Below are 24132 nucleotides of genomic sequence, written 5' to 3'. Positions count from 1 at the left end.
AGACAAGCACAGACTTAACGCAAACAATATTTCTCTAGGGCCCCATGACCTTCAAGGAGAAACCGATTTTAAGATCTAGAGGCACTCCAGCTCCCATCTATGTTTGGGGCATGAAATTATTCATTTTCTCAAGAACTACCAGCATGCAGAAGAGATCAGGAGAAAAATAAATTACTACACAAATATTTCCCAAATCTATGTCATCCTCTGATTCAAAAAAATATGTTTCTTCCTTGTCTTTTTAAAAAAGAGTAGATTAGCTTGGAAGGCAGGAATTGAACCTTGATCTCCAGAGCCCTAGTCCTACGCTCAAACCACTACACTATGCTGTCTCTCTCATCCATATACTGCATCTCAGTGGATTAATTTCCACTGGAAATCCTATGCAGTCCATCTTCTGGCTTCACCAGACATTGCCATCATCAGATGCCCTCGTTTCTTTAGACGCCAGGCATTATTTTGTGCCTCTCTTAAGAGCTATAAGAACTAGAAACTTGCTTTTTTGTTCCAATCCAAACTGCAAGATGCAGAACTTAACTACTAGTATTATATGCTACTTCCAGAATGTACATAGATGTTGGAACATCTTGGACAAAGGGAAGCACGTTCAAGTTTACTTTTGTGTCTTCTGGAAACCATTAAATGGTACTAATTATGATGATGATAATATTCAGTGGAAATTGATCTGCTCAGGATAGAACCAAGACATAATAGAAGGAGCAGCCAGAAGTTGAAAGGTATTTCTCTGTTTACTGATTGCAGCTACATTTTTTACTGAATGAAGCCACCTGCAGATGGGATGCTCCAATTTTTACTCGTGTTCCTGACCCACTTCCAAATTTGAGAAACTAATACAAGTAGCATAAATCAACTAGGAGGCTTTAAAATATTTTGTTCTCTCTCTCTTTTTAGTAAGAATAGATTTAGCATACTTTGGTTCTCTGCCAATTTTTACAGCTCAGTAAATATTCTGTTCATACTAGTTGTGAGATTGATGATCTGGGAGGAAACAGTTGCATTGGGATGCATGGATAGATTTCAAAGCCATTAGCTAGTGCTCTGGATTGTCCTTTTGGACTTTTTCATACATAAACGCTTGGTTTGCATCACTGGATAATATTCTAATGTTGCTTCTTTGCCAACCAATCTCACAGAATCATTGAATCTTAGCGCTGGTGGGGACCGCAAAGGTCATCTATTCCCACCCCCTTCAATGTAGAAAAGCACAGCTAAAGCACTCCTTAGATGTGTCCATCGAACCTTATAACTGCAATGCTGTTGCTTGGCATTGGAAGCCTACGTATCATTCCTCTTATTGATTTTCCAGGCCAAATAGCTGGACTTTGATGCAAAACAGCACATTTATGAAATAGTCCCTTGCTCCAATTCAGATGCCAAAGTCACAAAAAGAAGCTAAAGTGTTTGACTTGTTTCTTGGCTGAAACATTTCGGATTGCAAGTGGAGACTTGAATGTTTCTCTATGTAATCAATTTCTCAGTCTCTCTTAGGCTGCTGTCGCACTGCAGAAATAAATCAGTTTGATGCCACTTTAATGTCTACGGATCCATCCTTTGAAATTCTGGATCTTCCCTCTAACAGGGAAGGCTAAATATCTCACAAAACTACTGATCCCATAATTCCATAGGATGGAGCCATGGCAGTTGAAGTGTTGTCAAACTGCTTTATCTTTGTAGTGTGGCAGCAGCCTTGTTTTCCCTCCAAGCCAGCATTTTAAGTAGACAGCATGTTTAGAAAACTGATCTTATATCCAAGAAACATATGTATTGGCCTTACATCAAAGTACAGTAACAGCCAAAATCCACAAAACAGCGATACCTTTAATTGGCCAACCAAAATGCACAAAATACACGATGCAAGCTTTGAAGCTCCTGGCTTCTTCATCAGTCAAAAGTGTTAAGAATCATACAGGAGTATATATATAATGACAATGTTAGTCACAGGTTTCAGTTTTCTCAAGGCATTGCTGGTGTTTTTTGGAGGCTTGCCTAGATACATCTCCAAAGAACACCAACAACACCTTGAGAAAACGCAACCTGGATTACCAACGTTTGAGACTCACTGGGATGCACCCTAAATTTTTGCAATGCTGAGCTTTGCATAGACTACCCAGTTGTGTGGCAAAAGTAATGAAATAACTAAAGGCTTATATCTCAGTAGTCATAAATGGGTGCATTCACACTACAATTAGGACTATATAGTGGTCTGGCTGCAGAGAAGAAAGCCATAGCCTTTTGATTTACTATATCTTTTCAAACTATCTGAAGCCGCAATGGATAAAACAGCTAACTCTGCATTAGAAAGGCCAATACAGGAGCATGGATATGAATCTTCCAAGATGTGCTTTGTGTACTTTATAAGCAACCCCACCAAACTGTGCTCTATGTCCGGCTTTCAAATGTGTCCAAAGGCTTTTTGTCTACATGATGTTGTTAGACAAAGAGAGAGAGAGAGACCCAGCACCAAAGAGCATCTACCCCAGAGCACCACACAGAGCAACCGGCCATCTTACACGAGAAGCACTTGGGGACTGCTTTTGCCTTTGCCATCACACAGGTAGAAACCTTCTTACATTGACTATTGGATACTGAGAAAAAGAAAGGAATTGGCAAGGATTTAGTTACATCAAAAGAGTCAGCTACTACAAAAAAACCCAAAATAAAACTCGGACGTCAGTTTGCATATTCGGCTGAGTCCAATGCGCAGATATCACACAGTATTACCGCAACTAGCTTTCGGATATCTAATGCAAGGCCATCCTTTCCAGAGCTGTGAACTTTACACAGAGCCTGAAAATGGAAATCAAGGAGTGCATCTACATTGTATGTTGACCCCCGCTAAAGATAAAGACTCTTGACTGTCGACAAACTAGTTCTGCCCACCACTCTCTTCACCTTCATACAACATTTTAATCCTCTTTACTAATAAATCTTGTCTCCCACCCCCAGAAATAAGTCATTTCACATCCTGTCCTTTAGAAATGCTGTGACCTGTCAGGAGTCATAAATAGAACACCATGATAGGAAATGGCATAACTCTCCTGGTTGACCTCCATTGAAACCAATGGGAAATGTTGGAGATAATGGATTATTGAAATCTGGAAATTCCAGCCAAGATCATTCTGAGTATAGCAGCAATAAAAATCACTGCTATTGGATTGTAGCCATTAAAAACTGAGGACTGGAAATCTGAGTAAATAACATAAGATCATAGGACGCTGATTAAGACAGGCTCATCTTTTCATAATAGTTGCACACAAATTACTTTGTCCATCGCTCATCTCCAGCCTTGATGCTCATGTGCTATACACCTGCACATTGTGAAAGAAGATGACAGAAGAAGGAACAATCACAGCCAGCAAATTTTAGGCTATCGCTCATCAAGATAGCCAAAAGCTTGAAATCCCTAGTGAAATCTGAAAAGATAAAGACAATCCATATGGGGGACAGATATTGAAGTGTTCTGTAACTACGAAAAAATGAATCAAGACTGGATTTTCAACAGCTTCAGCCCATAGCAAAATCACATTGAACACTAATCCACCCTTATTGAGTTGAATTTCTTAAACACATTCAAAATGAGTTGCATGCTTCATCCTCTGACAATCAGATGCCCTTTTGCATTACAGTTCTCCTGTGCTAGATAGCTGAGAAGGCCCAGTTGCTACTCACCCATCCCTTTGGTATGGTTGAAGTCTCCTTTCACCACTTTGCAGGTTTTGCCATCTCCATTACAGATGCCACAGCGATCTTCTCTGGCGGCTGAGCCAATAATCCCATCACAGCCAATTTTCTAATGACAACAAGACGTTCTCAGTTATTTTGAAACAAAAAGATTGAGAAAGGAAGAGCCCCAGAAGACTCCTTTGACTGATCAACACAGATATAAGAATGGTAAAAGCTAGAAGGTATCTTGGGAAAGGCACAACCCGAACCATTATGCTAAAACAGATTTCACAGACATAGCCATATTAGTCTGGAATATCAGTATAGAAAGGAATTTTGTAGCACCTTTAAGACGACAGGCAGCAAAAGATGTTGTTGCAGAAGGAAGGAAGGAAGGAAGGAAGGAAGGAAGGAAGGAAGGAAGGAAAGGGAAAGAAACCTGTGCTGAATATTTTGCATCCTTGAGTTAGTGATAGATCATTAACTTCCCCATTCATGTTTGGTCCCATTGTTTTCTCAAACTGTTGCTGCTGCTTCAATACCATTTTCCCCTTGCATGCTGCCTTTTTCCAGTTTTCTAAATCAGTCACACTGGGGATATCAGGAACTGTGTAGCGAACAGAATGACGCAGCCCTTTGGCAATACAATGACACCACGCGGGGCAAATTAAGCCAATGGAAAGTGAAAGAAAGCTCAACCTGAAGTAATGCCTCAACATTTTTGACAGGACTGACGAAAAGCTGCAGAAGAAGAGATGCTGCCAAAAATGTTTGTAAAAACTTGAGCTGTGCTGGCTCCGTCATTCCAAGAATTATCATAATCTCCAGCTAATCCAAGACACATTCACATTCTTGTTTCAAAATGTCACATCATGCCAGTTTTAAAATGATGCATAGCTTTGTCGGCTACCATCATGACAAACTGGCATGGTTAGGGACCTGTCCAGTCCAAAGTCCAGCAAAGGGCCTACTGTGGAAAACAGGGGCTTGGCTGCTCTCTGGTTTTGCAAAGTGAGAAGCACCTAATGGCAAGCAGCAGAGGAAACAACATAACAGCCACATCCCTTTGTATTTTTCAGGTGCCTTTCTCATTAGGAATCAGAGCATGATGCAAGGAATTTTGTGGAGACATGGGCCAAAAATCAAACCGCAACTCCCAGCTATAGCTTTGTTATATCAGCTTCATTGTATGACCCTATAAATGAGAAACCTCCAAAAGGCTGTGTAATTTAACAGCACTACTCAGGTCTTGCAAACTTTTGGTCTGTACAGACAGGCCAAAATAAAGCTGCTTCGGGTCACTTTGGAGGTATGCAGTTTAAATGACACATGCATCTGAAGAGGCCAGAAGGTGCGCCAAAGCTGCACTCTAAAGACGGATTGGGGACTCCCTGCAGCATCGGCAGCACTGTTAATAATCTTTAAGCATTTTGGAGGACAGGAGAGGTCCCAACAGATTGGAGGACAAAATGTCTCCAATTTTGAAAGGGGGGGGGGGGGGAGACGACCTGAACAACTACAGACCAGTAAGGTTGACATCAACACCGGGGAAAGTTTTAGAACAAATAATTAAACCCGGTCCGTGATCATTTAGGAAGGAATGTTTGGATTACTAAGATAGCTGTCTCAAAAATAAATCATGCCAGACTAATCTCGTATCTTTTTGATAGAATTACAGACTTGGTAGATCAGAGGAATGCTGCGGATGTTGTATATCTTGACTTCTGACAAGGTCTCCTACAATATTCTCGGAGTCAAGCTGGTACAATATAGGATAGACAGGGCTATTCTGCTAGCGTGATTTATTACTACAAAGTCAAGAAGGAGGAAGGCTACTAGAAGGCCTACTGAGGACCCTAAACCTAGAAATAAGGGTTCTTCCGTTCAATGAGTCACAACACTTACAGGCTTGATTTAAAGTTTTGTTTGGTGAAGGCTGTCTTTACAATGAGGATGGGTTTGCAAGTAGCCTTACCTCACTAAATGGCATGGATGCCGTCATGGCAAAGCAATCCATCTCCTCCTTTTAATAATCTGAAAATATTTATTAGGTTAGATTTGCCTCTCCCTTCCTTCCTTTTTTCTTAACAAACACCATGCCACTTCTCCTGGCATGCAATCTGAATTTTATATAGATTGGGTATTTTTAGGGAGGTTTTTAATGTGGATTTTGGAGATCTCTGCAGAATACTCATTGACACAGTCTGCACATGTGTTTGGGTGTTGCTTCGCCAGCACAATCATGATTGCTGCCTCACGTCAGACATGACAATGCGCGTGCATGGGACTGTGTAATCCTTCCCATATGCGGAGCCGAACAAACTGCCACAGCGGATTGAATGTAAATATTGACGTCGTTAAGTGTCATTTTGGAGATTAATCATAGTAAGGTTGTGGCAGTATAAGCACATTCCTTTCCACTGCCAACAGTTGTTCAAACTATCCGGTAGTCATGGAAGGCCAGTTCACACAACCACAAGGCACACAACAACGGTTATTTTCTCCTTAACTCATGGTGGCTCCTTCTTTGTGGAATGAAACTATCCAACAAATGAGTTCTAATTTTGGGGTATGAGTGGAAACAAATTCACAGCTTAATTGATTTGTAGCATTATCACCTGCACAATATCTTGCTTTTCCGGCAATTGTATCCCAGGCATCTACACTGCAGAAATAATCCACTTTAACTGCCATGGTTCAATGCTATGGAACCCTGGGACTTTCATTTTGGTTGGGCACCAAAGCACAAAATATCTCACAAAACCACCTGTAATGTAATTAGAATAGCAAACATTGTTATATTAGGAAAGATCCAAAGGAGAGGTCTAAAGGTTTATGGATCCGCAAAGGATCCTCCTTTTGTTGCCCTTTAGTTTGAATACAATGAGTTGCTAAGCCCACCATGGCACTAGTGAAAAAAACTTAGTCCCAAATTGGAGACAAGTGCCCCCCCCAAAGCCTCCAAAGGTTATAATTCTCCATTTTAAGCTGGCATGTACTTTGAGGGCACCTTTGTGGGGCCCGAAGTATTACAATTCTTTATACTTCAACAACAGGTACAATGCAAAGAATGTGTAAGATCACATCTATGTGACTATTGTTGCTTACTTTACCAAAGTCCTTTGTTAATTCACATTCTCTGAAGATGCCAGCCACAGATGCAGGTGAAACGTCAGGAATAAACTCTTCTAGAATATGGCCACAGAGCCCGAAAAACCCACAAAAAACTATGGATGCCGGCCATGAAAGCCTTCGACTTCACATCCTTTGTTAATGATAAATCACCAAGAGGTTTCATACAAGGACCTAAGGAAAGTGGAAAGTCTGTCCAGAATATTATTGCCAGAGATGCTAAATAACTCATTTCATTCCCTTTGATTCACACTAGGAAAGGTAAGAGGAAAATAAGCACCAAAGCCAGCAATTCAGGTTAGCTTAGTGTGGTCTATCATGACTGGTCTGAGCTTTCCAGGGTCTTTCAAAGGCCTACCTGGAGATGAAAGCCAGGACCATGTACATACTTAGGATGTTCTTTTACAAGTCAGCTATGGCCCGTCTCCATTTGGCACATCACAAGAGGGAAGATGGAATTTGCATAACCATCTTGTCCATGAATGTCTTAAAAGTTTGCTTTCTTGAGCCATTGGTTCCACATGTTGCCTAACCCAAATGTAGAGGAGCAAACCTTTTGCGGCTATAACTGCCCCGCTGCATAGTGTATGATAGGTTGCTCCAAAAGTCTGAAGCTGAAGCTGCATTTTCATGAGGTACCTCCAGAGCTCAGGGACTTTTAAAGAATCTCACTTGGCAGAAATAGCAGATAAACGCTTGTTGGAAGGTAGAAATATGCTGCGTTACTCTGGGTCTAATTTACTGTCCGTAGCCGATGAGAAATATTTCTAAAAGAATATTGCTGTTTCAGCTATTGCAATGGGTTCAGTAAAAATTTACGAGAACAAGAGAAAACTTCCAAAATCCCCGAGGCAGAATAATAAGTGGCCATACTAGCTGGATGATTTTGGGAGCTATAGTCCAAGGAAGTAATATTCCTAAACTCTCGTTCTAATCCACCCCTACTTCCATGTTTATAAAGTAATTTGTCTTGTAAAATCGTAAGAAACACAGGCAACTCATAAAAAAATAATAATAGACCGTGTCTATAATGTTTTGGCCAACGTAAGCTATGTCCTGATTGTCTCTATACTGTTATTACTTTGCACTTGAATTGGATAGTTATATGGATCAGATCTATGGAAATGCATGGCAGAATGGCCACAGGGCAAAGTACAAGAATGAGGCTCATATCTTCCTTACTTCTGGCATCAGCCCCTCTTTCTCCTTGCTCTTCACATCAGGGAGAGATCTGATGGGCAAGTGAGCACATGGCGACAAGTACTGCATTTCCCATCTGCAATGGTGCTTGTTTGCATGTACAAAAAGTGAACCTAGTAGTACATGGAATAAAACTGCCACTTTTGCTCACTCTCTTGATGTTCTTCTTATCTCTGGGTGGTGGCTAGCATTTGGCATTGCTTCTCCTCCTCTCCTTGGTCCAGAGGGAGAAGTCTGGCAGGTGAGGAAGCAGAATTGACATCTGCACTTTGAATGAAGCCTTGTAACTTAGTGGTTGCAGCAGAGTGATGAGTATAAACGGACCAGTCCTGGTGAATAGCCTTATGCCATATCAAAGTGTTACTAAGCTGTTGGCATTTCAGTGCCATGGGCATCTGTGACTGGTTTTTGTCACAGGACATGGATGTGCAAGTGTGGCCTTACAGAGGGCTAAAACTCCCATAAATCCCATTGGTTATGCTGGCTAGGGCTAATAACCGTTGCAAGCCAAAGACTCTTGGAGGGCCACAGTTCTTCACCACCATCATTCAGTCTGATACTTACATCTGATACTTATTACCAAGTCTCCCGTTGCTGCAGTCAATTTATACATTGCCTCTGATATTTAGCCTCTGATAAGAGAAACCATAGTTCAGTGTTTAAAAGATCAGGTGGTAGGTGATGATAAGCTTTTGCCCAAGGATTTTCTGGTGGGACTGGATACTACCCATGATAAGTAGACCAATAATCTGACCTGGTATAAGGTGTTTCCTATGCCTTCACTGCTGCCTATGCAACCATATGGTGGAAACAGACTTCTCTAGGACCAATCTCAAGTCTTGTCATGGCCGATTTCCTGCAACCAATGTGCAAATGAAATGGAGTGTGTATGTGTGCCTCGGTGGGCTCATTGCAATGTGCCAATAGTTCTGGTAAATGTCAGGCTACTCGGTTTCTGGATTTCACACCTTGTAATGCCTTGTAATGGTTGTTCCTGTTTCTCTACCAGAAACATACCACAGTTTCCTGCTTGAGTTGTGTTAAACTGTGGTGTGGGTAGGGTTTCCTTCCCTCCACATCATCTCCGCCACGAAATCGATACTTCCATCCCTGTACTTCTCCTCTGGCATCCCCATTTCTGACCTGGCATGTTTACTTTCATGTATTTATTTAGTCATTGTGCAAATGTGCCACAAAGGTAAAGCACTATACCATTTTAGTGTTCAATTTGTAGAAAGCTTGTGGAGAGGAAGAGAAGATCGTATTGCAAATGCATTGCAGCACAATGGAAGTGTTTAAACTTAGGAACTAGAAATGTATTGAGGGAAGGAGGGTGAGAGGAAACTTCCGTGGCAAAGGAACATCATTCAGCATCATTCAACATCAGTGAGACTGTTCAGAAGTACAAGAAGAACCGAGACAATGAAGACAGACATGGGAATTTACCCATATCTATATGCAGAACATCTTAGGACATAATAAAAGCCACCGCCTTTAAAAAGTAGTGGTTAGTCCTTGAAATTCACAAGAAACAGATTGGGCCATGGATATATCTTTGGATATTTTAAAGAATCCTGATAAGTACAGGTACAACTCCTGCCAAATCCTGAGGCTTTTGGTCAGTCTGGATGAACCCTGTGTTGAAATGGTGTCTACTTTATCCAAGAACACCCTTCTATCAGCCGTTCACTCAACACATCTAAATCAAAAGTGCTGCAGCTGCCATACCAAGATGTTTTTAAACCGAGGCTGGATGGCCATCTGTCTTTGATTGTGTATTCCTGCATGGCAGGGGGTTGGATTTGATGGCTCTCGAGGTCTCTTCCAACTCTACGACTCTAAGATTTTGTGTCTGGCTTTGCAATCCACAGGGGAAAGGCATTAAAACACTTCCTCAAAGTATTGGCCCCTTTATTTCTACTCAGTGCCAAGAGACCTTCAGGCAGGAATTCAAAGAGTCCGCAGAACCCACTAGAGGTCTCCACAAGCTTGCAGTGTTGGAAAATCACTCCAAGAGCATCATTTAACTACTTGCACCAGCGGCTGGTGAAGGCTATCGTGTTTAATATCGGGCACTGAACTTTTGAGCATGGTCAGGTGAACGCTGGATGCATATTCAACTACTTTTGAATTCTGCTTTTGGAAGATTGAGCCATCTGTGCAAACAAAACTTTCTTTCTAACACTCAACAATTCTCACAACAGCAGAAATACTTTACCTGGAGCATGGTTTTCACATGGTTTATTATCAGACTGATAATATCACCTGAAAGTTACAGGTCTGTGAGAATGCAAAGGGATCTTGTAGCACCTTGGAGACTAACTAGAAGAAAGAAGCTGGTAGCGTGAACTTTAGTAGACTTGAGTCTACTTTCTCAGATCTGCTACCAGCTTCTTTCTTTCAGTTAGGCTCAAACTCAAAAGTGCTACAAAATCCCTTGGCATACTGATTTTCCAGACTAACACAGCTATGTCTTTGAGGTCTGTGAGAAGTAATAAACTGTGTGTGTTTAATGTGCCTTCAAGTCGGCTGTTGACTTACGGCAAACTCATCAATTTCATAGAGTTTTCTAAGGCAAGGAAGACTCAGAGGTGGTTTTGTCAGTTTCTTCCTCTAAAATAGAGCCTACAGCACCTGGACTTCAACAACTGCATCATTTTACACAGCCTGAAGGTCAGTTATTTTGGCTCCCTACCAAAATTTTATGGGGTTTACAAGGAACCAGCATGGCATATTGGTTTGAGTGTTGGACTATGACTCTGGAGACCAGGGTTCGATACCATGCTCAGCCATGAAACCCACTGGGTGACCTTAGGCAAGTCACACTTTCTCAGCCTCAGAGGAAGGCAATGGCGAACCTCCTCTGAACAAATCTTGCCAAGAAAACCCCATGATAGGGTGGCCTTTGGTTAGCCATAAGTCAGAAAGGACTTGAAGGCACATGACAACAAAGTGAACAAATGTTACATGCTGGCTTAGAGAAGGTAGCAAAGAAGTTACTCCACCTGGCACTTGCCATGAACGCAGAGATCAGTCTCGTAAGGCCCACATGGCGTACCGTCGACAACCCTGTCTGATACCAACACAGGGGACTCCTTCCCAAATGGGGAGCAATACAGTTCACAGGGCTTCTCTGGATGGAAACACAACCACACACAACACAGCATGACATTACCAAACTCATGAGCAACAAAGCGCTTAAGACTAGTCATAGTCAGGCAGATGTATGAGAAACTAAAAACACATTTCAAATGATAAAGGACATAACATGTATTAATTTATATAAATGTGGAGACCAATCTGGGCTTGTATTGCACACACACTGTAGTTACCAAGCACTTCTGCACTGCAGAAACAATGCAGCTTGACCCCGCTTTCATTGCCATGGCTCAATGCTAGGAAATCCTGAGATTTGTAGTTTCTTGTGGCACCAAAGCTCTTTGATAGAGAAAGCTAAATATCTCACAAAATTGCAAACTCCAGAATTCATTAGCACTGTGCCATGGCAGTTAAAACAGTGTCAAATTGCATTATTTCTGCAGTGCAGATTAGACCTAAGACTCATGCTAAACATCCTTGAAGAAAACACCCTGCAATAGCTATATTGGGTTTCTTCTATTTTCTTTAGCCACCTCGAAGTACAGTTACTATTTACAGAACAAGCAAAATGGTACTTGTTTCTTTTAATGGTTCATGGAGAAAACAGCTGTAGCAAACACAATACCCTATCAAATACATCATAGGTTGCATCCGCACTGCAGAAATAATCCAGTTTGACCCCACTTTGAATGCTATGGCTCAATGCTATGGAAATCTGGGGTTTGTAGTTTGTTGTGGCACCAGAGCTCTCTGACAGTCTCATTTTAATTTTGACAGTTTGCAATCTCCTACTTTGCCAAACTCTTTCTACTTTTCCACACTTTTAAACAACTTTGTGAATATAGTTGCTTTTATTTATTTATAACAGTTATCAATTTCCTTCTTTAAAAAAACAGCAACCCCAATTCCATTTACAAAATGTAAGTTTTTTAAAAAAGAAAATTACAATAAACAATCCGCAACAAATAAATGACTTTTAGCAGTTGTTTTTAACCTTATGTATTTATTTATTGGATTTATAGCCTGCCTTTCTTTCCAAATGGGATTTTTAGTTTGATATTATGTCAGTTGCAGCGGTTTCATTCCATTTACATGTTTGCGAAGAGCCTTGGAAATAATCAGCTTTCTCCCAAGCATCAAGGAGAAATCTACTTAAATATTAAGACTCAATAAAAGCAGCCACAAATAGTCATGTGTGAACCAGGCCTGTGTGTATCTGAAGCCAGGACCATGGATAGCGTCCCCTAAATTTGCAGAAGTCTCAAGTCTGGGGTTACTTCACACATTACATTTTCTATGGGTTTACTCCAAAACAGTTTTCGTCATAACTGTCAGAAAGTGTGCTGCCGCAAAGTACTGTTTTGAGCAGCATGGATCATATAGGAACACAGGCCAGGTGGGCTCCTGACTCTGCCATGTATTATTAGAGTGGCAATGCCACCATTTGACAATATATGAAGTACGATCTTGCTCTGGATGAACCTCAGAGTAATGGATAAAATGAAGGAAGACCAAGTGGTGAGGAAGGCAATACACAAGCCTATAGGCATTTACCATCCATGATGACAGCTGTCCAAAGGCTTTTCTTCTTGTTGGTGTATCTGTCATGAGACTGGCATTGTTGGTCTCGGAATGTGGGCATTCCTTTGGGACAGGGCAAATTTTCACAAACGGTGTGCTCCACACTAGCTCCACGGCAATTTTTGCCCCCAGGCCCAGGACTGTCAATGGAGAAAAACATGGTATGTGTTATCATTTATAGGCCCCCAGTAAAGGGGCAATCCCTCTTTACGTGGCTTCCAAAAACAATACAATCAATATACTACATTAATAAGGAAGAACCAGGAACAACAATCATATAAAGTTTCATTTAGGAAAGAAAGATACTAAAAACATATACATATAAAGCATAAGCGAGGGACACAAGCCCAAAGACTGTGAGAACGGAGGGAGGGCTGTATTTAGGCTCTTGCTTTGATCCCAAAATGAAGAAGAATTATTTGTATTAGGAAAGAAAAAGGAGAAGTGGGATGTGTGTGTGTGTGTGTGTGTGTGTGTGTAGTACCTCTCAAAAGTCTTCAACTGGAGTCTTATATGAAGAAATCAGCATTATATGTGACCTTTAGGGCAAAAAAATGGTTATATCTCCAAGTTTAACATTTCAGTGCTCTGTTAAAACAGCTGCCATGCTCCATCATGCAAAGCTTCTGCACATGTCTGGTAGGAAATATGACCCCAGTACACATTCGCTACCTTGTTAATGGAAGCAACTGGATAAAGGCCAAACGCAATTCCTTCCTTCTCAGATTTACATACGGAGGAAGATAAAGCTCCTGGGATCTAATTTTTGTTATCTAAACAGGGCCGAAAACATGCCGCTTCTAAATTCCCATTAGCCAGACAGAATTTTCCACCTCCAGCTGTAAGCAACCTTCTCTGTATCTCCACTGACATACCATCAGCAATCGGCAATGTTTTCTGTGAAACACCAACCCCAAAACATGTTCAATTCTTGACACAAGGGAAAGAACACAACCCAATGAACCTCCCAGGTTCAACTGACAGCATCTCCAGTTAAAGGAACCAGGGAGTTGCTAGTGATTGTAGGAAAGAGGCTGCATCCATACTGCAGAAATAATCCAGTTTGACACCACTTTTAACTGTCATGGAATTCTGGGAACTGTAGTTTGTTGTGGCGATAGAGCTCTCTGACACAGAAGGCTTAATGTCTCGCCAAATATCAATATGCTGCATATCTGTGGTTGTCCAACAACAAGATAGCATGCCATTTCTGTGGCATTATCTTAGACTTAATGAACATATATAGGTAGTCATCTCTTCCACATTAGAATTTTCTGCATCCATTTTGTATGGAGCTTTCCTGAAAATAAAGATGCAGTGGGAGATGCCATGAAGGTTCAGAAGGTCTTAGGACAAGATTTAGAGTAGAGAGATGTAACAGAAAATAAGCAAAAGTGTCATTTCAGTGCAGAAAATATTGCTTCTGGTGCAGAAAGGCTTGTTTTCTATGCATCTCAACCATTCTGTGCATCTCAACTGGGTTTTGGGTGCAGAATGAGTATCAAACTGTATCAGTCCAGGATTCTTCTCATGAAGATTTCTAAATTATTATTTTTTTTACTATTTCTAAATATTTTTTAATATTTTTCCCCATTCCCATAGTACAGATTACTGCTATGAGAATTCATGTTGAGGGCAGGTGTGAGGGAACGGATGCTGGTTTCTGGCTCACAACGGACACGGCCATATTCACCACTTGAGTTTTTAACTAGTGTTTATGATCTATTACAAGAGATAGATTCAACAAGGCCCTGAACGTGCCAGAGGTGCTGAACATCAGCAGCTGCAAATGTTAAATCAAAGGCAGCGTGGGAACAGCTCTAGATCCTGCATGGCCAGTTGAAATACACAAGAACCACAGGAAACTGTTTTGCAGCATGTTAAGATTATTTGTTCACCGAGACCTGAATGGATTATTCTGGCCGGTAGCGAATCTCCTGGGTTTCAGGCAGAAAGAAATGTTTCCAAGCCCCCAAACCCCACCTGAAAGCTTTCAAATGGGAATGTTAGGGATTGAACCTGTGATCTTCTGCAGGTATTTTGCAACAAATCTGTAAGAGCTAGAAACTCAACCCACCTACACTTTTTAAAGAAGGAAAGCCAGGTGTTCAAAATGACCCACTTCCGTTTATAAGGGGCTGAAAGTGGATAAAAAGTACATACAAAATATAAGTGTTTGGAGTTTAGTTTCAAAAAAAAGGAAAGAAAAGTTGAACAAGAACCCATAGGTTGTGTTTACACACTAATCCTGGCTTACTATGAACGAGCAGATTGCTAGTGCACCCAACCTGCCCACTTCCACATGACTTCTTCTGTCAAACAGAATGGCTAAACTAACCAGAAACCCAAAGCTTAGTGTCATCTTATTGATCCTGGACAAGGCAGAATTCATCGAACGAATTCTGTTTGCTATCCTGGCTTGCAAGACGCACAACAAGCCAGGAACCCCAGTTCAGCTGACACACTAAACTTTTGGTTTCTGTCTAGTTTAGCCTCTCCTACTGATATGAGAAACAAAGCAATGGCAAACAGGCTGGATGCAAACCATATCTGCTGCGTTGTCAATCGTCAGGTCTTTGTAAGTTATTTGATATAAAGGAAGGGGTATAGCTTGGCAGTAGAACATCTGCTTGGCATATAGAATGTCTTGGAATCAATCTCTGGAATCTTCCATTAAACCTTTAAAGCAGAGAGGGAGGCAACTGTGGGAAGCGTGTGGGTTTTGCAACAACTTCGTCTGCTTTCCTGCTTCATATCTCACTTTATTTGTTGCATTTTACACATACAGAGTTCCCAGCAGAGTTTAGTAAAGTTACTTTTTGGACTGTAACTTCATGAAGGACATGCAGGCTTTGAGATTCTGGGAGCTGTGATCCAAAAAAAGAAACTTTTCTCTTGTCTAGGCAAATATAGCTTTAGGCTCAGCAAGATAACTATTATCAGTTGGTACTGACCCAGGAAGGCCAAAGTTTCACCAAAGGTCTCTTGTTTTAAGGTCTGATGGGAATGAATCAACTTACGGTGGATTGTCACATTTGCGTTGTCTGAATCTGGCACCAGTCCCACAAGTCCTGCTGCACATGCTCCACTGGCTCCACACGCTCCAGTCTCCGTCTACATGTTCAGGGATGGGGGTTTTGCTCACACACTCACCAGTGCGGCACCACTGGAACAGTGCAAGAACAGTGTTGACAATGAAAATGGTGCTGCAGCACTTGAAGCACATGAAGATGACACAACAAGAGCTCCAGGGATTATGCTTAAGTGAAACCAGAAGCACTTGCCAAATTAGACTACAGAGAAAGTAGCTTACTCCTTATGGCTGAGCAAAAATGAGACTAAACTTTCATCTTTCAGGAGGTATGAAAGCTGGATGCCTACAGGAAATGTTAAACTCTGGGCTGATGTATGAATATATTCAGATCTTTAAAGGTATGCTACTACTGTGGCTCAGATACAATGCTCTTGTTATTCTACAAGGAGTCACCTTCTAGAAACTATTGTGCACCTCCCCTCTAGCAGTACCAGGCCAGTATCTAGTAGTTCGACATTATCATCCTAATGTCCAATATAGTATGACCACTGTATCTGTGGGACTGATAACTTCAGTTTCACTTACCCATGTCCACAACAAAAAAGTTTCTCTGGGCATTGGGAGGTCATCCAGCACAACTCTATGCTCAACTTCTGGTGCAAGTTGGTGCAACAGAGCTGCACTGGAGGGTCTTCAGATGCCTAGAGAGATCATTTGTCTAGGCAACTAAAGGTCCTCCAGTGTGACTTTATGGTCAACCTCTGGCAGAAATATAGGGTTCGCCATTATCTGCAAATTTTACTATACACAATAAGTCTGGGCATGTATCCCCCATAGATACAGGGATTGTAATGTACTCTCAATACTCACCATTAAACAACAAGTCTATTCTAGTTGGGACTGATCAACAGAATGCCAGCCAACGTATCTCACAAACAAAAGCTGAGCATTTCAATACTTGAAGTGGGTTGATTGCATGTCAAGCTTTATCCATTTTTGTCATAATATCAAAGACAAATACCATACTGCATAAGCTACATGGAAAACCCGCATGTGCAATAGTTACCCAAGCAAGAAATGTCCTTGAAAAGCAATTGTTGCAGAGCCATTTGGGAAACATGGATTAACTGCTCACTGTTTGGGCTTACCTTGTCTGCCCCACATTCTGTGCCATCCAAAGGAGGGTCCAGTTTGGTTTTGCAAGATGCATCTCCTTCTACAAGGCACCAGAGACCAGCGCACATCAAATGCTGCCAAAATAATGGGAAAGGAGTGATTTTACTCTTTCTGCAAATGTCAACAACCATTAGGTAATATGGAGCAAAGCTTTGTCAAGTCTCTTTCAAGTGAATCAACAGCATGTGTTGCTATTTTCTTACATCATTACCAACCGGAGAGTAGTTAACAACTACAACATTTTTTTAGAGATGGAATAAGCATTAAACAACTAGGCTGGAAACACATACACAGAGTATCAGTGCTTACTTTTGATGGTATGGGGATTTGTTGTTTCATGTGCCTTGATGTCAACTCCAATTTCTGGTTTTACCCTTGTTGTGTGCCTTCAAGTCACTTCTGACCTATGGCACCCCAAGTGAAAAGGCTGACACCACTGTCACAGAAAACCCAAGGAAGACCCACTGCAAATGGCGAGTTTTTAAAATGCGTATTGGGGGAAGAAATCTCAAATTAAGTGCAAGCGTTGTGAAGACAGTCCGGATCTGATTTGGGGTTTGGGACCTGCATTGTGTAAAGCTGGATGCAGCAACCCTGGGAGGAATTCGAGGTAAATCACCCATGTAGACAAGGATGTGGATCTCAAATGGTAGGCTTACCATAAACAAATATAAGTTCTAGGAAACTGATCACCCAGCAGAAGATCCCTAAGCATTCATACACCTAGAATCTTATTTTAACGTTATTGCATTAGGAAATAAGTTCTGCTTTTCTGTAGCTCTAACCAAAAAAATAAGTGTTTTCAGGTTCATACTGTGGTTAATTGCTGTCCTTGTATTTTATGATTTTCATAAGTTGAGGCATTAAAATGGCACAACTGTTTTCACTTCGCTTGCTTTATATGAAGCTTTAAGTGTTTGGTTTCACGGCTTCTGTATATTGAAAGGCTTTCTCCTCACACCGTTTAAATAGAAAATGTGTTTCTTTTTGTTGCTGTTTTTAAAAAAGGAAAATTAAAATAGAGTTCCTCTGTATTACAGCCCGTTTTACACTTACTGGAATGCCTCTGAAAACGTTTGCATGAGTTTCCGTTTGGCTGGCTGTTAAAAGACTTTCTGGTGCAATGACTTAAAAAAAGGAGGAGGGGACCAAACTAAAAGGAATAGTATGGGAAGGTAAGAATATCAACATTAACAGTTCTTTTAAATGGAAGGGGGATAGAGCTTCATATGAAAACTTCCTTTGGTGACTTCCTTCGGTGCAATGAGATCACCTTTGTCTCTTGGTGCACCCAGCGTGTCCAAAGGAGGGTGACTAAAATGGTGAAAGGTCTGGAAACCATAAAGCCCTATGAGGAACAACTTAGGGAGCTGGGGATGTTTAGCCTGGAGAAGATAAGGTTAAGAGGTGATATGATAGCCCTCTTTGAATATTTGAAGGGATGTCATATAGAGGAGGGAGCAAGCTTGTTTTCTGCTGCTCCAGAGACTAGGACCTGGAGCAATGGATGCAAGCTACAGGAAAAGAGATTCCACCTCAACATTAGGGGGAACTTCTTGACAGTAAGGGCTGTTCGACAGTGGAACAAACTCCCTCGGAGTGTAGTGGAGTCTCCTTCCTTAGAGGTCTTTAAACAGAGGCTGGATAGCCATCTGTCAAGGATGCTTTGATTTAGATTTCCTGCATGGCAGGGGATTGGACTGAATGGCCCTTGTGGTCCCTTCCAACTCTATGATTCTATGATTCTACAATTGTACAGATGTCCTCAGGTCTTCACTACATCCTCATGGGAACTTAGCATAGTGTTCCAAAAAGTCACTATGACCTCTTAAGACAGGATAATACACAAGATTCTTGAGGATATTTCTATGCTGCAGATTGTCTTGTATGACCTGAGCGTGTCTGGCTTTAGAAGACACCTTAGACTCACTTGGAAGGACCAATGGTGGGAAATGAAAGTCCCTGAAAGAGGTTTTCCGTGATCACTGATGTTGTCGCTGATAAACCCCTGTCAACCTGCCAAGGAATTTCCAGCTTTTGATGCAACTTCAGTTTGAAATCTAGAATTTGCTGGGAGCATTTAGTGAACATTCCCAATATTGGCACACCAGCACAATATGCCAGATGCACCCAACCTAAAAACAGTCAAAATGCATTGCATCAAACTACTTAATGAGATGCTATAAATCTTGGGGGAAATTGCTGGAGCAGGGATCAAGGGCTCATCTTTTTGCCATTACATTGAAATATGAACACAGAAGGAAAAAAGAGAAATGTAGCAATTTCTTTTTTTCTAATCTATGTAGATATAAAACATTTTGCTCCAATCATTCAGTTTATACTGGATACAGAACAGAGGCAAGTAATCTGAGGTATGTATATGATCTACAGATCGCTATTTTCCCTTCAGGCAATTACTTTGGCACAACGTGGGGAACAAATCCAGCTTACCTTATTTCCCCCATACCAATTTTCAAAAAATTGGCTTTCTAAATAGTATGGCATTTCTAATATTCAGTTTTAATTAATTAAATATTACCCCACCTTTCAATATGAGATTCAAGGCAGCTAACAATGTTAAGTTACAACCAAATGTAGTTAAAACCATGGCTAGTACAAAGGTTTTTAAAAAATGATTAAACAGTCAGTCGCATTAAAAAACATTAATTCAAAACAGTTTTAAAAGTTAAGTTATATAAGAAACAACGCTTCCCTTCTCTGACTAGGCTCACACAGAACAAGAAATACAACAAGCTGAACCTTTAAAAGTGTTATGTATGAAAGCATCGGTGAAATGTTGGAGGGTATGGTAAAACATGGTGGCAAGATGGTCTTAGAGACCAACTGTGCCATTGCGTCAAAGGGAGTTTTTGTGGTCATCTCACCTTTAATGGGTCACTCTAATGAAGGACTCCCTAAGAATGAAAAAATATGGACCTGTCATGTTTTCTATAGAGAGTGCCATTGGAGATCCAACTTGCATGATAGATTACTCTGAAGACCCTTCAGGGCAAACTGTACAGCAGTGATTCCCAAACTTTGGTCCTCCATGTGTTTTGGATTTCAGCTCCCAGAAACCTATTTTGGCCAATGGTCTGGGATTCTGGGAGCTGTAGTCCAAAAAACCTGGAAGGCCAGAGTTTGGGAAATCACTGCTATACAGTGTATATGTTGCCTGGAGAACCAGACTTTTCTGCTGGTGGAGTCCTCCAGAATCCCCATCTTCAATGTGAGGCACCATCTCAGATAACAGAAAGTGACCTTCTTGACATGATCCATTATTTCTCCCAATCCATACCCACCACATGTAAGAGCCTGACCACCCATAAAATCCTTAACTCAAGATTTAGGTTGAGATACAGAGTTTATTCAGCAGAGGAAAGGATTTGGATTGTATTTGCTTTGGATTGTATTTGGATTGTTTTATTGTTTTTAATTGGTTTTAACTATTGGAATGAATGATGGATTTTAATGTTGTTTTTGTATTGTTTTAACATGGGGGGATTATTGTGTTGTATTTTGTATTTTTGTATTTCATCACATGTTGTAAACCGCCGTGATCGTAGGAATGGCGGTATAGAAATAAAGTTTCATTCATTCATTCATTCATTCCCCTCAATACAGAAAATGGAAGAAACAGCCCAACAGATGAAATAGGAAAATAAAATAATCATATCAAGGCCTTAAGCCAGAGAAAGCTAACTCGCATCTCAAAGGGACAGTAATTCAGAATGCCCTTTATTTTAACAGCTCTTCCTGGGATGGCCTTTAAAGACATACAGATTCAGAGCTTCTCTCAGTAATAATAGCAAGCTCGGTGGTCCACATTCCCTGAAAAGCAATATTTTTTTTTCCTTTTAAAAACTGTCCATTGTTTTCATGTTGCACCAGTTGCCTTCCAGATCCAAAACAAATAAAACGAACCAGTTAAGGCTTGACGCTTGCTTCCTCTGCTACAGCACACAGTCAGGGTTTTTATTAATTTGGCACATCTCATTTACGCAGCAGTGAAAAACATAAATGGTTCTTATTTGCAGCTTTATATTGGATGTAAAGGTTCTGATTTGTTTTATTACGGGAAAGTGGGGAGGACATTTACTGAAACAATTACTTTGCTGAAGGAAAAGCATAATATGGAGCGCTCTCTCTATTCTACGTGTGGCGTCTAGAGGAAGAATGGCAAAGTTTTGTATTTGCAAGAGCCACTCTATTAAAGCTTATGGGGGGCAGAGAATCTATTTTGCCACATGCGCTCCACCACATAGCAGCAATGGATAAGTAGCAAAGTTGCTTAGGCAAAAGACTACACAGTGTCTGAATGCACAGTCCCAAGGACCCATGTTCCCCTGGCCTAAGGTCATCCTGTACGGATGATGCAGGCCAATAGCCCTGGGTCAGGATTGGCTACTCTGGATGATTTGGCAGTTCTGGACCGATCCCAGTCCAAGCAGCTGTTGTTCTGGTCTAAAAAGACTGGCTGATTGTATCGGAGTTTCCTGGAAACCACCACGAAAGCTGGCAGATTGCATGGGTGCATGCCCACTTACCTGCCCCTGCCACTACGGTTGCATTCTCTGTGCAAGTCCTAGATGCAGCCTTTGATAGTGGAAAGGAGAGCCTGGTTATGTGGGTGAAGGCAAGTTTCCACACATGGCTGGCTCCTTTCCCGGGGATGTTGTGGTGGTGGCAAGTAAGGGGTGCATGGTGGTAGTGGTTCCATGGCATGGCAGTGGGTGGGCATTCCTGTCACCATGCAAGCCCAGGGACAGAAGTGGGATACCACAGGGTTGGCTCATGGTATCTGGTCCATCTGTATAGGCCCATCGAATCGCAGAATTGTAGAGATGGAAGGGACCACAAGGGCCATCTAATCCAACCCCTTGCAGAAATACACACCTAATGCCCTCCTGAGAGATGCCCATCCAACCTCTTTTTAAAGACCTCCAAAGTTGGCAAGTCCACCACCCTCCACAGCAGTCTATTATACTGCTGAACAGAACTTACATTGTTTTTTGTGGTGTTTTGGGGCTATGTGGCCATGTTCTAGAAAAGTTTCTTCCTGACGTTTCGTCAGCATCTGTGACTAGCATCTTCAGAGAAAATGCCAGCCACAGATACCGGCGAAATGTCTTCTAGAACATGGCCGCATAGCCCGAAAACCCCACAAAATACTATGGATGCCGGCCATGAACGCCTTCAACTCCAGCACTTACATTTTTAAAAAAAGCTTTTCCTAATGCTTAGGAGGAATCACTTTTCGTAATTTGAATTCATGAAAGATGGATATACATGAAAAATGTATATCGTAAGTGGATACACATGATGTGTGTGTGTGTGTGTGTGTGTGTGTGTGTGTATTGGCATGTTACATGCAAAAATTTTAACAGGGAGACGTGTGACATTAATGAACAAAATACCTTTATTTCTTAAAACTTGAACACGATAGAATTTTTTCTTCCATATCCAATCAAGGCTACAGTCAAATCTTTTGCCATATTTTGATGATATTGTGGTTAACCCTCGTAAAACAGGGCCCTTATAAAACCAAAGGCCTTATATAAAACTGCCTGAGGAGCTGAATCTGATCTGCGGATGACTTAGTGAGCCTTGTCTCTTCTACAGAGTATTGTAATTCCAGAAACTGTTTTCTGTTTCAGTGTGAACCTTACCTCCATATTCTTGCAGAACGTTGCATTGGTTCCAAAAAGGATCTGGCACTGCTCATCCGCACTGTAGTGCATTCCTGGAAGTTTGTAAGGAAGCCGCACGGCATATCGGCTCCTTGGATCTGTTACCAGCAAACATGTGCTGACCTTAGACCTGGAAAAGCAACAATTATAACTAACCCATGGGTTGTTGGCATTCAGTTTCACCAACTAATTAAGGAACGTCCAACTTAGCCACCCTTCAAAAATAGCTCTCAACAGGAGACTTTGCTGCCTCTCATTTAAGCTGCATTACATGTCCGTTCAGATATATACAACACTCTTTTGACCTAAACAGGGCACTAAAGGTATTGAAAAATTTACAAAGCCAATTAAAAGCATCATCTTCACAATGAACCCAACACAATTTGACACAGCTACAATCCACATTGTTAACCCTGAAGTTTAGTGGAGCTGCCACAGCTCTGTTATCTGTTGCTCATCAGCATAACATATGATACTAAAAGTGGCCTTTGGATTCAAAGACACAAAATCTCACCCTTGAATCTTAGATAGTAATCGGTAGCCATTTCCAGAGATTAGAGGTAGCAAGTTATAAGAACATATTTAACTTATGTGTTGGGAGGGATGAGAATGGAACAAATCTGTATTCTATAGTGAAGACAGTCCAAGGTCAGAGACCTGGAAGCTTCCTTCCAACTGAAAGCACTATTCAGAAGCATCCAGATACAGTTCTCTTGTCACAAAACACTGGCCAGGTTTGATTCAAAGAGGACGGCAAACCCGGTATCCTTTTCAGGAAGCTATCAAAGTGTTGAAATTTGGATATCAAAAGTTTCTGTTCTCTTGCCAGTAATTTCTGCACAGCCCAGGATGCACAAGGAGGCAGAGCCTACCGCCCGGCACCCACTGCTGAAAATCTCTCATCGTTTTGTCTGAGAAGACAAGAGACCAGTTGTCTTGTGGTTCAAAGGCTTTGCCGCTTGCCATGTCCTTACTTGAGAAACTTTTCAAGATCATCACGACTGCAAGAAGACCAGGACAGGTCACTGGGATTCCTACCCTTCACCCATTCTCCGGACATGATGTGAGATCTTCCAGCGCAGGACAAGTGGTCATCGTCATGGCTCATCCCCATGCTGTTGGAGAGGAACAAACAGGTTAGCCAATGGCTTGGATGGGACTTTTCCAGCTGGAAGTTGCAACACCTTCCTCCATTTGGAGTAATAAAATATCTGGGTGCTACGTGTCTGGTAGAGAGGATAAACTGAATCAAATAGTCCAATTTATTGCTGCACTAGGATCCCACAGGCTAGTCTGCAGAGAGAAAAACCGTCATTCCCAATTAGTAATGTATGCATTTGTTTGCATTCCAAAAGCATTGCTGTAAATGTTCCCAAGGTAGCTAATGGCCACATACGTAAATACAATATAACAGAACATATCTCCATTATGAATATATATATATATATATATATATATGAGAAACCACACTGCAGAACAATCAGTTGGTCAGTAATAGTTACATCATACAACGACTGACAGAATTAAAAACTCCAA

General features: G+C 41.3%; 1 protein-coding gene across 1 annotated transcript in view; it reads right to left on the bottom strand.

Annotated features, from left to right (window-relative positions):
* The window catches only part of LOC149307438 (A disintegrin and metalloproteinase with thrombospondin motifs 17-like), a 119997-nt gene that overhangs the window by 29768 nt on the left and 66097 nt on the right, over window positions 1-24132 (bottom strand). The window contains exons 9-15 of the mRNA XM_089539168.1: window positions 23571-23711; window positions 22576-22726; window positions 16879-16980; window positions 15717-15862; window positions 12670-12836; window positions 11022-11149; window positions 3691-3811 (exon numbers count right to left, since the gene is read on the bottom strand). Coding sequence (XP_089395294.1) covers window positions 3691-3811; window positions 11022-11149; window positions 12670-12836; window positions 15717-15862; window positions 16879-16980; window positions 22576-22726; window positions 23571-23711 — 956 coding nt within the window. The remainder of the gene's footprint in view (window positions 1-3690; window positions 3812-11021; window positions 11150-12669; window positions 12837-15716; window positions 15863-16878; window positions 16981-22575; window positions 22727-23570; window positions 23712-24132) is intronic.

This window comes from Sceloporus occidentalis, unplaced genomic scaffold (genome assembly GCF_023333645.1).
Source record: "Sceloporus occidentalis isolate IW3139 unplaced genomic scaffold, rSceOcc1.0.p SCAF_9, whole genome shotgun sequence".
NCBI lineage: Eukaryota > Metazoa > Chordata > Lepidosauria > Squamata > Phrynosomatidae > Sceloporus > Sceloporus occidentalis.
This window is presented reverse-complemented; position numbering and strand designations above follow the sequence as displayed.